At 33.2% G+C, this 14290-nt stretch overlaps 1 protein-coding gene across 3 annotated transcripts in view; it reads left to right on the forward strand.

The window, feature by feature from the left end:
• Positions 1-14290, forward strand: part of CACNA2D3 (calcium voltage-gated channel auxiliary subunit alpha2delta 3) — a 399128-nt gene that overhangs the window by 340290 nt on the left and 44548 nt on the right. For all 3 annotated transcript variants that reach the window (XR_004161297.1, XM_031555548.1, XM_010718481.2), the window contains exons 27-28: positions 11435-11496; positions 12398-12442. Coding sequence is in view for 2 of the 3 variants with exons in the window: in XM_031555548.1 (XP_031411408.1) it covers positions 11435-11496; positions 12398-12442 (107 nt within the window). In the remaining variant the exon portion in view is untranslated. The remainder of the gene's footprint in view (positions 1-11434; positions 11497-12397; positions 12443-14290) is intronic.

Here is a 14290-nt window from a genome sequence, read left to right on the forward strand (position 1 = left end):
GTTCTGTGGTTTCTTTTCTCATCACTAGAGTAGAATTTATTCAATAGTAATTTCAATTTAAAAATTTGTATCAAAAGGGAACAATATTGTCCTTTTCTTGACCTGGTAAAAATGCAAATAATTTACTGATATTTACTTTAATACAATTATTAGAAGTATCGTGCCAAATAGCTGACTTGCTAGGTAAGGAGGAAAAATGTATTAATGATTTTGGCATAAATGTCAAAGTCCTGCCAGTCATAAAACTGAGCCATGTCTGCTGCTTAGGTTGCTTTGTTTTATTTTGTTTTTGTACTAACCAAAGTTATCTGCAAGCTTGTTACTATGGTTTCTATTTTACTGTCCCTTAAAATGCTGAAGGATTAATTTTCTGGGTCAAGTGAATGCATTAGTTATTAGGATGACAATATTATAACAGCATTTGAAAAGCCTGTGGGCAAGTATATAGAAAAAAAGTACAGTATAAAAGTAAGTCATTACTTCTGAAGCTGAGGAAACATTTAAATGTTAGTCTCATCTTTTTACCTTCAGTGTTAGCATATGACTTCCATTTCACTGAGTAAGACTATAAGTACTCAGGCAGTACATATTATCATTGAATGCAATACAGCATATCTCTTTTTATGTAAAGGTACTTTTATTTTATTACTATTTAATTTAGGACATGATCTCAACATTCCCAGCCTCATTGATCCTCCTCTGTCCAAACAGCTATGGCTATGTTGGTCAACATGAGCATATTTTGACCTTTATCTGCTTTCATTCTGCTCTGCAGTAAGTTATTTTTGAACATAATGGCAGGGCTGACCTTGATTACTCACGTTTTGGCTGAAACTTTTCATCTTTTTCCCTTCACAAAATGACAGTACGTTTCTCAGCATCCATTTTCTCTCTGTCTCTGTGTTTCAGCAGAGTTAGAATAGATAAGTTCAAAGAACAATATTACTGCCTTCTCTGCTTCTGAAAGTAGTCATTGGGAGAAAGTAAGCTACCATTTTTAGAAATTAAAGAAGTTAAGCATTATGTGCCTGGTTTAGAGAACTAATCATTTCCATACCTCTCCTTTTAGTGTCTGTAAGATCTTAGGTTTTCACTAGTTACTGCTACAAACTGTCTTTCTCTAAATTCTATAGGAATAGGAAAAATCAGAGGATTCTCTCTCTCTGTAATTGTTGGTCATGTTCTACATGCTGACACTTTTTAACTTAGGATTTAAAGGGATACTTAGTTTTGTAGCCTGCAGTTTCTTGAATTGAGTACCTGAAAGCAGATTTGTAAAATAAGCAGACACCAGTATGCCAGAAGGAGTCACACAGTGCATGATTCTCCATCACTTTGATTGAAACCTGGCTAAAATCAGTAATGCAGAACAACATTCCAATTTCATCATTGCAAAAGATAAAAATCTATTTATCTCCAAACCTCTTCAAAAGTATTTCATTATCGTTGCTAAGGCATGTTTTTCAGTTTTACATAATCAAGAGTTTGGGCCTGATTGTTATGTACGTTTACAGATCACACCCTTATGTGCAACATGTTTTTGTAATACTTGGCTGTTACTGCTTTCATTCATTATATTATAATCACTTCTTATAGAATGCAAGGTGTCTTTTGTCCCATTTCACTAACAAGAAATGGAGCACAACACAGAAAGGGTAATTTGCTCAAAGGTTGCACTGCAGGCAAACTGCAGAGCAAGGAACAAAACAATCTTCAGAGTCTCAGTTCTTAAGCCAGTGGACCACCCAGTCTTCATAGATGTGTGTTCTCTGATGGAAGTTCCTCAGAAATTCGGATGCTGTAGGATAATGTCCTTATGTACAAAGAATGTAACACATGAACAATGTTGTCATTTAATAAGAGATTGTTTTGTAAGACCAGTTAACACGTCTTGAGTGTGATAAGCAATGGTAATGCTGATGCTTCCCATTTTTCAGAGATTAAGATGGGTTGAATGATGGAGGGTTTCCTATGCTGAAAAGTCCTGCTGTAAATGTTTCTCCTGCTAATGTAATTAGGAAATATTGGACTTGGTTAATGTAACTTAAAGAAAACATGTTGTCTTCATCAAACTTTTTCAAGTTGTTAAACAGGCATCGCCTTGTCTAGAAAGAAAACGGGAACATATAGAGTTTCCATGGAAACTCAGTTAAAATGCTGATTTGTGGAAATGGTCATAATCAGTACCATAATCTAATCTTATTGAATTAAATGGAAAAAAAATCTTAGCTAATAAGTACTGAAGAACAGTATAAGTATCTCTATGCATGCAGAAATCATACCCTTCTGCTGCTACAGATACTTTTTAAGTGCAATTAAAATCATGGAATAAAGAAGGGAAATTTCTGGTAGCATTCTCGGTTTCCTTTTATGGATAGTTTTACTATTTTTTTAAATATAAAAATTAACATACAAATATAAATCTATGTAAATGAATTTTACTTAAGTTGGTAAAAAAATGCATTTCTAGTACATGTGTTAGATGTTTTCTTTAATGGAAGGAAGGTGAGCTTTTCCCTTGGAGTAGGGCATACCTGCTCTTTTTCACTCTGTAAAGTGAAAAAAAATTGAGATAATCTTTGCTTCCCTCATAGACATACTGAAAGCATCCTTGCTGATAAAATACAGAGCTGATTAATTTGACTGTAATAGAAAATGAAATGTTCTAGTAAATACATTGTAGCAACATATTCAGGAGAGTCTCTGTAGTTTAGAGGTGCCTACTTTTTGAAAATTGGTGATTCAAAGCTATTCTGTTGCCTATTAGTGTTGGAAGGAACATAGTAGAGACTCTGGAAGAACTCCCATACATACACTAATTGCAATGTGAGATAAGAGCTTCTGCAAATCCCAGTAGTATTTGTCTGTCCTTACAGATGTGTATGTCCTAACTGCCAATTTAAGAAACTGCTATAGAATTTTGGCCTTTGGAAAACTTTTTCATTCTAAGTCAGTAATACCTGAACCTCTCTACAATAACATTATTTCTGAAAATTCTTATCAAAAGTATTCTCTGAATGGATATTTAAGGGCTTTTTCCATTCCTATCATACGCTGAGCATCCCTTAACTTTCACAGACTACAGTGAGCAGTTGCAATGCTCAGCACCATTTAGGCATAAGCCTCAGTTGAATTTGCACAGATCTCACAACTTAGTAGAGATAGCAGCTATTTTGTGTGATAAAACCTTAGTTTAATGAAATGCCAAAGACAATTACCTTTCAGCAAACCCCCCTGATTTATTTCAAAGCTATTCCTTTAGAGAGGATTAGAACTGGTATCTGTGATATTGATTTACCTAAAAAATATGAATTTAGGCTCTTAAAATATGCTTTACTTCTCTGTTGAAAGCTGAATCCTACACATTATTAGGAAATAAATTGAAGTATACTTCTTGTTGAAGCATCTGGATAATAGATTTTGTAAAGTATATTGCATTTATAGTGCTACTGTGGAAAGCATGCCAGCACTTATTCTATTTTCAGAATTTAATAACTCACAGATAAGTTCAAGAATAGTCATAACTTGGTGCACAGATCTCTCGACAATGATGAAATTTTATCAAGAAATTTTAAAAATCTATCAGTGCCTTTTGATTTTATTGGTTTTAACATTTTTGATATTTAACATTTTTAATGTTTGTTTTCTTGGAATATCCTTTAAAAGCATTGATTAAATACGTATTTGGACATAGATAAGTCAGCAGAATTCTCTTTGTATTTTGTAACACCAGGGAGTTGCAAAATGCTTCATATATCTAATGAAGTAAATCAGCTCTTGGCTACTTTTTAGCAGAGTGAAAATCTCTCTCAATTCATGAATATTCAGATCAGCCCTAAGCAAATATTTCTACTGAAGGTTACCTAAGTTTATCTAGAAATTCTGCAGATGCTTTTTCTTTTTCCCAAAATGTGATAAGACAGAAAAAAATTGGAAAGTTGTTATTCTATCCCTCAGTGCCTGACCTGTTCATTGCACTATTCTCCAGTTCATGCACTTAAATAAAAGAAAATATAAATTTCTTTCTCCAATAAAGGTAATTCCTAAAAGGAATAATTAATGTATCTTGACAGAGTTTTGTAAGACTAGAATTTCTACAAATGTAAAATAAATAATAAAGCTAACTAAATGTGAAAGTATTCAGATCATTGCCAATCTTAATCCAGTACTAAAAATCGAATACATTTTCATGGGAAAGTATGCTGACTGTAGCTTTTACCATTGCTGCCTTTTACAGTTGTACAGTAAAGACACAAACATAATATACGAGGTTTGCAAAACCACTATTACTGTTTTCTTTATACTTTCAAATACAAAATCCATAATGGAAATACTTCTAATGTGTTACTTTAAGTCTTACAGCAATTCTAAGTAATTTGATAATCACAGTAGAGTGCAATTTTTTTAGAGAATGTCATGTTATAACTCAGTTATGAAGGAATCCAAGTCTTATTTTTAGTGATATGATGATTTTGATAAAATGTTGGTGTTTTCTTACTGAATATACTGTCTGTTTACCTAATAAGATGTTATATATTCTCAGTAGCCATTCTGAAATGCTGGAATTCCAATTTGGGATGGATAGACTTCTTGTAATAAAAGCAATAAACATTTTTCCCATTTTTAAAATGAGTCTTTTTCACAGTGCTAAAATTTGTTAATAAGAACTTTGTTTTTCAGCTGAGTTAGGTAGTAGCCAGGATCAAATCTGAAAAAATAAAATGCTATCAAAGTTTGACCACAGTGTATTTTAGTTAAAGCAGAAGCTGAGAGCCTGACATCTCCTAAGAGAATCTGGTCACAGCCTCCGAGAGTTCAGATAAAGATCCTAATTTCTGGATGTTTTTCTGAACTCCAAGTCTCTCGAGGTTCATTAATTGCAAACTTGAAACCACAGCTTGTTGGCTGAGATCTGAAAGAAATACTAACTAAGCCACACTAACTAGTAAGATAGGGCTTCAGCTATAAGGAAATAAAACTACTCAATACACTCTTTTTTCCTTTTCCTTTCTCTCTCTCTCTCTTTCTCTCTTTCTTTCTTTCTTTCTCTCTTTCTTTCTTTCTCTCTCTCTTTCTCTCTTTCTCTCCCTTTTCTTTTTCTCTTTCCCTTTTCTACTTCTCTTTTCTTTCCCTATTGCAATGAAACAGGTGTCTGTAGGTGTCAGATATATTCTAAAAATCACAGTAAAGGATTCTCTAGACACAAGACAGGGCTTAACCATGCTCTACTTCACTCTCTTTAAACAGTTTAAACCACTTTTATACTATCAATGTTCTCCTTGTACTTCTCAGGAACAAGGTATACATATTTCCAGCAAAGTGCACTTACTATAATTTTGCATGCCAAGTAGTTACCTCCCTCCAGGAATATGAAAGATTTTTTTTTCCTGGAAAAATTACAAACGCATTCCCAAGTAGCTCCCTTGAGCTATACTCTGGGTGCACAGAGTTTATCATAGGGTAAAATAGTAGATTTTTTGTGGGAGCCCTTTGTTACAGTGTTGGCAGCACATCTACTATCTTGTAAAGTTTGAAATATGGCATAGCTGTCTGAATGATAATTTACAGATAACCTGTTTTCCTCCAAGCTCCTCAGTGAAGCCTCCTGAAAAGTCAAAAGACTTTCAGTCAACAATGTCTATATTTTTTTATGTTTCCACTCAATTTATATCCTTCCTCTGCTTCCTCTTGCTCCTGCTGCTACTTCATTAGTCCTCCAGAAGGAAGATATGTGTCGGGGAGTCAAAGGGAGTCTGGTTTATGATGATGTTCACAGACTGCCCTCCGCAGTTCAGTTTTTCAGGGATTGGCTGCAAACCAAGCCCTTCAGCTTTCCCCCGTGGTTTGAGTTTGGATGAACTTCGGCATCGTAGCAATCATCATCCTGCTCCCCTTTCAGCTTGGCCTCACATCAAGTTCCCAATATCTCCTCCCTTTCTGCTTAAGCTTGGCCTCCAGGAAATACCAGTTGCCACTGCCTTTGCTGTATCTTGGGAGTTTCCATCCAGACAACTAGTTCCACCACTAATTCTAAACATATTCTGAGAGAAAATAGTAGGTTTAAGATCTGTCAGTAAAAAGAGACATCTTCAACTTTCCATTCTCCATTTAAGAAGAATGCATATGTTTACATGTTGCATCTCAGTACACCTGCTGGAATATTCTATGCGTTAGCTAAGACCTTATGACATGTTATGAAAACTGTATTGTCTCTCATAACAAAACTCTGACACTGATATGGTACTTATATGGTACTTAGAAATGTATGCGTATGTGTGGAATCATCCCACTTATCTGAGGCTAAAAGGATAAAGATAAAATACCCATAGTAACGCTGATACTTTTTTCTAAACATTAGTTAGAGTCCAAAAAAATTCCAATTGTGATTTTTTTTCTATTTCATGTTATATCTAGGTTAATAAAATACTTATCTTTGGGAAAATCAATTGGTAAGTTTTAATAAGGCGCTAGCTCAAATTTTGGTGGTAAAGTATGAATGTATTTACAAGGATTTTGAATGAATGTAACACTAAAGCATTTTAAAAATAATTTTAGAATATTATTAGGATAACTTAAGAGTAAAGAAATATGCAGTAGATACAAGTGATAGGTCTGTAATTTTTTGCTGGTTTGCTTGTCCAATAATTTTTGTTTTGAGCCAATACAGAGATTGACAGCCTCTTTTCAGCTATGAAATGTTATTTCTTGTCATTTTTTGATTGTGGAGAAAAACTCATACTATTTATCATGAAAAATGACTGAAGTACAGTATGAAAAGTTCGTAACAAAGAAACACTGATAAATTTCTCCTTAATATTGTTTCTTGTTGTAAATGACAAATAAATATTAAAAACAAAACAAAACAAGACACTCTGCCCTGCTTAAAGAAAAAACAACTATCAAACAACAAATAACCAACATGCTGCAGAGGGTATTTCATGAATTGCAATTCACATATCCAAATGTGTGATATTTAATTTTCCTTGGGTAAGAACTGTCCATTATTGTAAGAAAAACAGAAGGAAGCATATAATTACTTAATATTTTGGCCCAGCTTTTTTCTAATTAAAACTTAGTGTCCAATATTCCTGAAGAAAAAAAAAAAAAGAACACATTTTCATATTAGATTTCTGGCCATCTTTTTTTTTTAATAAAAGGAATGAAAATGATAGATAGGTATAGATTGAATTGAAAGATCACTGAGATCAAGAATACTGAATGAAGTGTGAAGTTTGGAAGACTGAAACTGGGTTTTACTGTGCTAGTAAACTGTAACTAGGACTAGAAGCAGTCTGAGAAGTACACATTCAGTAAGTGCTAATTCATTTCTTGTTTAATGTAATCTGAAAGAATTAGCATTACTGAGAATATAACCATAATTATATTACTATATATTACTATATTCTGTTGAAATACCTTTAATTTATTAGCGAACCCTTTTTGTACTGATAAAACAACTGAATATTTTCTTTTTAATTATAATACCTAAAATGTTTTGTACAGAACCTAACATAAATAACTTACTTACAGATATTTATAAATATTTAGAAAAACATCAGCTTTGGATGTGAGATACTTCAGTTAATCTCTAATAGAGGTACTTTTTGGCAGCTATGCTGTTTATTGCTCAATATTGTACCATGGAGCATAATATTCTGCCTCTTAAGCTTTGGATAAGCCAAAATTGAAGACAGAAAGATTTTGAACTGAATCAAAGAGTTAGATTGTAGACAAAAGAAATGCAATCAATTTTTTTGTAAGTATTTAAATCTGTTCTAGAATACTTCACATTTACTTATTTAGGTATTTTAATAGATATTAAGAGATAATAGAAGTAGTTGGAAAGAAACAAATCTTAAGGAGTCTCAGCTTAATGCACAAAGGTGATACAGGTAAAGAAAAATAATCCTGCTACAAGTCTGTCTCCAAGATTTATTATTTTGAAAGCAAATTAAGCCTCCCTTAAGATAATTCCATCAGAAAAAGGATGTCCAATTATCCTTAAAATGTTGAGCGTCTTTTATGTATGATAAATTACCTTAGGCTATCTATACTCTACTTTCTGTGGAAAAAGGGAATAGATACTTTATGATATTTCTTTAATCTTGCTGATCTTCTGCTTTTGTATAGTGTTAAGTTCTATGGATATTCTGCAGAGTGGAAACCCTTTTACATTTTACTGTTTTTTTCCTTCAATCTGTGGATTTGATTATCTCTCCCAGGTTTATAGGGAGTTTCATCTCCTCTCATGCTTGAAATAAATCAGTCTGCTCTGTTTTCCTCTCTCATTTTAAGTAGGAGTTGGGGCTTTTTACATAGAGTACAAGAGCTCTTATAATTCCCTACACAGAACAAGACTAATTTATTGAGGGAGGATTTCCTTATCATTCTGTCCGTTTGCTTAGCCATGGAGATCTTGAGATGAATACAAGCAATTCTGATCTATTCAAATAATTTATTTGTTTTCTTAGATTTTTTCCTTGATATAAACGGGCCTGAGTTCTGTGGAAGTTGAGCCCTTCCCAATAACTTTATTCTTACAGCATCCCACAAAAAACAATGAATTATTACCTTCAGCCTTGGTACAAATGCATAAGGAAATGGATTATTTAAAAATTATGGAGCCAAGAAATTAAATTGATAGTTCTTAAACTTCTTATTTCATAGAGTATGTGCTGCAAAATACCAATCACTGTATTAAACTGAAGAAAGAAATGTTGAATGTCTGCTATCCATGCACAGCATTAAAGCTGTTTATTGGAGTTGCGTAAGTAAATTTGATAGTATGGTTGACGCAATTACTTGGATTTGCAGTATTCATTGAAATACATTTTGTGTTACAGAAAATAGACAAGTACATGAAGAAAGAGCCTTAGTGCCTCTCTAGTAGCTCCCATTAGCTGAATGTGTAGCCATCTTGTAAAACATAAATTTAAATACAAAAATAAATGCCAGCACAAGTATTTTGTTCTGAAGTTCTGAATGCTGATGAACTAGGGATTATTCATAAGAACATATTGGTTCTGAAACCAAAAATATCCTGTGCTGGTTACAGTGTTCTTGAAAAACTCAGAGAAAAGCATGTAAAGATGCTTTAGTATCACTTCAGGAATTGAAAAAAATGTATCATTCCATAGAATAGAGATGTTAATTCTTTTAAATAAAGGTTAAGTCCTATACTTATTAGCTGAATTATAGAAAACTTTCATAAATGTAATCTATTATATCTCACATAAGATATATAGAAGTTATTCAGTGGCATGAAAGTTGTGATGTCACATTTTTCATGAAGGGAAAAAAAAAAAGTAAAACAATGGTGAGATTAAAATCTCACAGGAAGACACCCCTCTTCAAAGCAAATGCCTATTGCTGTTTTCATTGTATATTGTATATGGGAGATATGTTTTCTCCTCCAATCTTGAAACATAGGTACAAATCTTGTAGCTGTTCATTAAAAAAAAAAAAAATTACAAGGATTGCAAATCTATGATATGGGAAATACGTATTTTGTTCTGTGTTATGCTCACAAAGTTGCCACTGTGACTGAATGACCTTGAGCAGAGCAGGCAAAAGTTTAAATTTTGAAATTTACATCATTCAGTGGTATTGTACCTGAGAGATAAATGATAGAGCTCTTCTAGAAGTTAGGTGGGGAATAAACGGAATCATTCTTGAAAAAGGAAGGAAGGAAGGCAGTAACTGGTAAAGTCTGGTCCCTTACTTTCTACAATAACTACATTACTCTTGAGAGTGTGTTTGCTTGAGAGCAAATTCAGTATTCATCCCTGGTCTTTTATATCTCATCATAGTTTCCGTAAGTATCAAAATTCATAAAGCTAATTCCATGAAAATAAAGCTGTAGCTGCCTGTGTCTTCTCATTCTCATGAAGAAGGATGCTCTACATTTCACAGAAATTAGTCCCAGGATTTCGGTTGTCTTTATGCTGCAGCATTCCATCATGCAACTGATTAAAACATTCACATGGAATGTTTTACAGATGAGCTTTCTTGTAAATATCTTGTTTCTTTTCAGACTCTGTCTCGTGGTATGAAATTTATTCTGGTCACTGGAAGACCTTTACTACACATTTGTTTTCCTTTATTTAAGTGTCTAGATTATATAGTTAGCTTTTCTCTTCACATTATAGACTTTATTCTAAGAATAATAAAATAGTTCAGATTGGGAGGATTTTCCTGAGGGCATCTAGACCAAGCTCCTGCATAAAGGTACATATACATACAATTTAATTACATGAGAAATGAGATTTTAATGATTTCCTTACAAGTTTGAGGCTTATACTGCTGAAGATAAGTCTAGGCTTTGAATCAGCGTGATGCCTACTTGTGTATCTGTTGATCATGCAGTTTCTTCAGTGATTTGAAAAGAAATGTTCACATGTGTAAAACAAGACTTAGACTGTGCTTGATGAAATCTAGGAAATACAAGCTGGTATAAGTGTTTACATTAACTCATAGATGCTGAAATGGATGACAAGTGTAACGTGAGATTGAAATTTCAAATACTGGTATAGCAGATATTTCTGTGTTTGAAATTTATTTGTGGAAACTTCCTGAGAATATGCATTTCCTCCATTTGCAGAAAAAGGAATGAGATGTGCAGATCACCTGCACACTAGGAGCAAAGCTAAAGGCAAAGAACAGATGTAGAAAACATGTGTTGTATGGCTGTCAGACAGCATCTCCTCATTGACTGTAAAATAAATTACTAGACAATAAAATGCAGTTGGAGAGAGTTTCCTCTGGATTTCATTCTAAAGAAGAGATGGATTTCTGTCCTTATTCTCTTAAACAAAAACGTCAATGAGTTATCGATAGTAAAAAACTATTTATAACCCGCTATGTACATACTTTTTCCTGCCTGCTGATACAGAAGAAAAATATGTTCATGACATCAGCATGTTTATATTTGCAAAAAAAAAATTACCAATGATAAAAAGGTAAATATGTTTTCTTATGACTCTTAGTGTGGATCCAATATAAAGAATGAGAAAATGAAATTTTGTTCGTTTCCCATACATGATCACTTGAAATATTAACCAGCAGTCTCCTGTGGCTTTAGCACATGTTCATGTGTTTCAGCACATAGAGCATAGAGTGTGTTCCTACAGCTGTTGTATTACTATCAGTAGAATATTAATTTGAGATAGGTTTGAACATAAATATGTTCAGCTTGTGCTTCTTTTGAGTCATATGGAGATGGCTGTAATTTCAATGTTTTCCTTGTGTAATTGTCACATTGTATTAGTAATATTTGAAGTATAATTATGTGCTCTCCTATTTAATCACTAGTGTCTTTTTATTATGGGACTTTCTTTCCCTCTTTATTACAGGACTATTTCTGCTTTTGATTTATTTCAAATCATAATTTTGAAGCAATTATAAAACATACTGTTTTTATTCATGTATTTCCCAGCTGTAGGTATCCAGATGAAACTTGAATTTTTCCAGCGTAAATTTTGGACAGCAAGCAGACAGGTATGTTTGAAATGGAGATTTTCCTTGTCATTGAATCCACAACATCTTTCTAGCTGTGTAGTTGATCCACAATTACTTTGTCACAAAACTGCTGTAAAGAAGCATTTTATTTGAAATACACCTCACATAAGTTGTTACATTATATTAGAACCTTCCAGTTAATTGTTAGATGAAAAGGATGTTCAGTGTGATTCCATATTTATGGAAGCAAGGAAAAAAGTTGTTATATATAAGGAGTTGCTTTGTTGATATGACACGTGTTAATTTTCTCCTTCAGATGAAAGGAAAACAGCAGACCAAGTTGTGATACGTATTCATTTTCAGTAATAGCAGAATTGAACCTTCTTGCAAACCTAGTACCTTTTTTCTGACATTCGGTTAATTGCAGCATCACCTAAATCAATCACCTAAACGACATGACTGAATTATGCTTGGCATCTATAGTATTTGATAAACTATTGCCAAAATGTTTAGGATATATAGCATGTGCATTCAGTGAAGGAAGTAAATATACACAATCATACACTTCCTGAGGATTCCAGAGAACATCTAAAATGCATGTCCAACTGTTCCCCTTCCCCTTTTCCCCCCCTCTCCCCCCCCACCAATCAGAAAACCTTGTGTTCTTGTTGATGAACAATTTCCAAGCTTCTAACAAAAAGGAGATGATGATGTTTAAAACACTTGAAAGTGATACAGTGTGATGCAGACAGGAGCAGAAAAAGATTGGTGAACAGATACAACACTTTCCTTCTCCTGCTATTAGAAAAACTGCTGCCTTTGGTAAAAATGTAATCAATTTCAACATCATTATAATTGCACTCACCTTGATTCTGAAACTGTCATTTTTCATAATCATCAAGCTGGAATTGAAAATATTTATTTTTGATATTGTCTCTAGTGTGCATCTCTTGATGGCAGATGTGCAATAAGTTGTGATGATGAAGTAAGTATTTAACAGCTCTTTATTTTCCGTTTATGTTTCCACTGCAGTAGAACACAAAGTTGATTTTAATGTACAGTGAGAGTTTCAGACAATCTCTGATGTAATTAGGAATTGCCTTCTAATTGTTATGCAATTTATGTAGTGAAACTCATTTTATAATTCCTTGTGAACATCCATTTATTTATGACATTGACAGCGATACCTGAAATATGTATTGCAATAGATTTTGCTCAGGAATCCAGTTTTGGAAGTCACATCAAGATGCTCAAAGGTGTATTTTTATCTTCTTTATTTTTCACCTGAAGCTAATCTAATATTCATGCTAGTATAAAACATGAACTTTAAGTTGAGCCTATGCAGAATGGATACCTAAATAGCACTTCAGAAATAGGAAAGAAGTAGTCTGAGTCAGTGCTTCTTAATTAATGCACCAAAGTGGCTTTTTAAGTAATATATATCCTGGTAAATTTTGGTAAATGAAAATAATATATTAGGTACCTTATGCATAGATTTTTGCAGAGCATGTTATATCCGACTATATGATCTTTTGATTAAGCAATTTATCATAAGTTAAATGAATCAAAAAGAGGTTAACAAAGCACAAGCTGTATTTATATGTGTAGAGGAGTTAGATGTATGAGTTCATAGAAAATTAGGGTTGCATTTTTATTATTGTATCATATATAGTTCTTATTAGTATTTTGGAAAAACAAAAAAACAAAAAAAAAACATAAACGTTTACTGATGACATCCCTGTGTGATCTCCAAACTAAGCAGTAGTGGGAGGAGACCGGGATCACAAGATAAGTGTGCTAGAACAAAATACATTTATTTAGATATGATGAAACCTTAATTTGTAGGACTAGAAATAAAACTGCAGGCTGTAGTTGTATAACTGAGAAGCACTATCCTGAAAAATGATGATCTAGTAATTCTAGAACCACAGGAGATAATCAGATGAATAAGAGATCCTCTTTTTATACAGTGCCCTAAAGAACTATTGCAAAACACGTGTAAAAAGCAAGCATCTGTTTGCCTCTGTAATTTGTGCTTATGTAATTTTTTTTACAATCTTTTTTAACATAGAATAACATTTTTTATACAACTGTAAAGTTTTTATACAGTTTTATTCTGTTTTATTTTGTTTTATACATGCTCAGTTGTTTTCAGGCCAGCTGCTCTTAGTATCACCAGATGTGAGCAGTCAGTGCAGCCTCAGTTTCTGCTGCCATTTATACCCTTATTAACAGAGTGCTACATACAGTACGCATCTAGCAAACTGAAATAGTGTTCTGCAAACTCTGATGCTTAAACAGTCCCTCCTCATCTCTTCTCCTGAAGCTGTTTCTTCCAAAGATCTTGAAGTTCTCACAAGTTTCTGTCACTAATTTTTAAAATAGGTACCATAATGTATTATTTGTATTCTGTGTCTTTATTTTCTCCCTTTCTCTGCTGTTGCTTCTTATCTGATTTCTAGTCTATATGTAACAGTCTCTTTCTGACTATTTCAGTATTTGAATGAGACTTTCCATTCTTTCTGCAGAGATGCTGCATGTCCTATATTAATGTATTTTCCCCGAACTCACCACATTTTCCACCTCTATCACTGTCTTGACTGCATTCCTACTTATTCCATAGTAGATTCGTTGGGAGTATGTTGTGTAGCACTAAATTTATTCATGGCTGTTTAGCACATAAAAAAAAATTAGTGATGACAAATATAGTTACATAGAGCAAAATAACTCCTGCGGTCACAAATGTTCACAAATGCATTTGAGGAGCGCTGACATTTGCTATTATTACATTCTCTCTCTCTCTCTCTCTCTCTCTCTCTCTCTTACATTCTCT

The sequence above is a fragment of the Meleagris gallopavo genome, chromosome 14 (genome assembly GCF_000146605.3).
Source record: "Meleagris gallopavo isolate NT-WF06-2002-E0010 breed Aviagen turkey brand Nicholas breeding stock chromosome 14, Turkey_5.1, whole genome shotgun sequence".
Classification (NCBI taxonomy): Eukaryota; Metazoa; Chordata; class Aves; order Galliformes; family Phasianidae; genus Meleagris; species Meleagris gallopavo.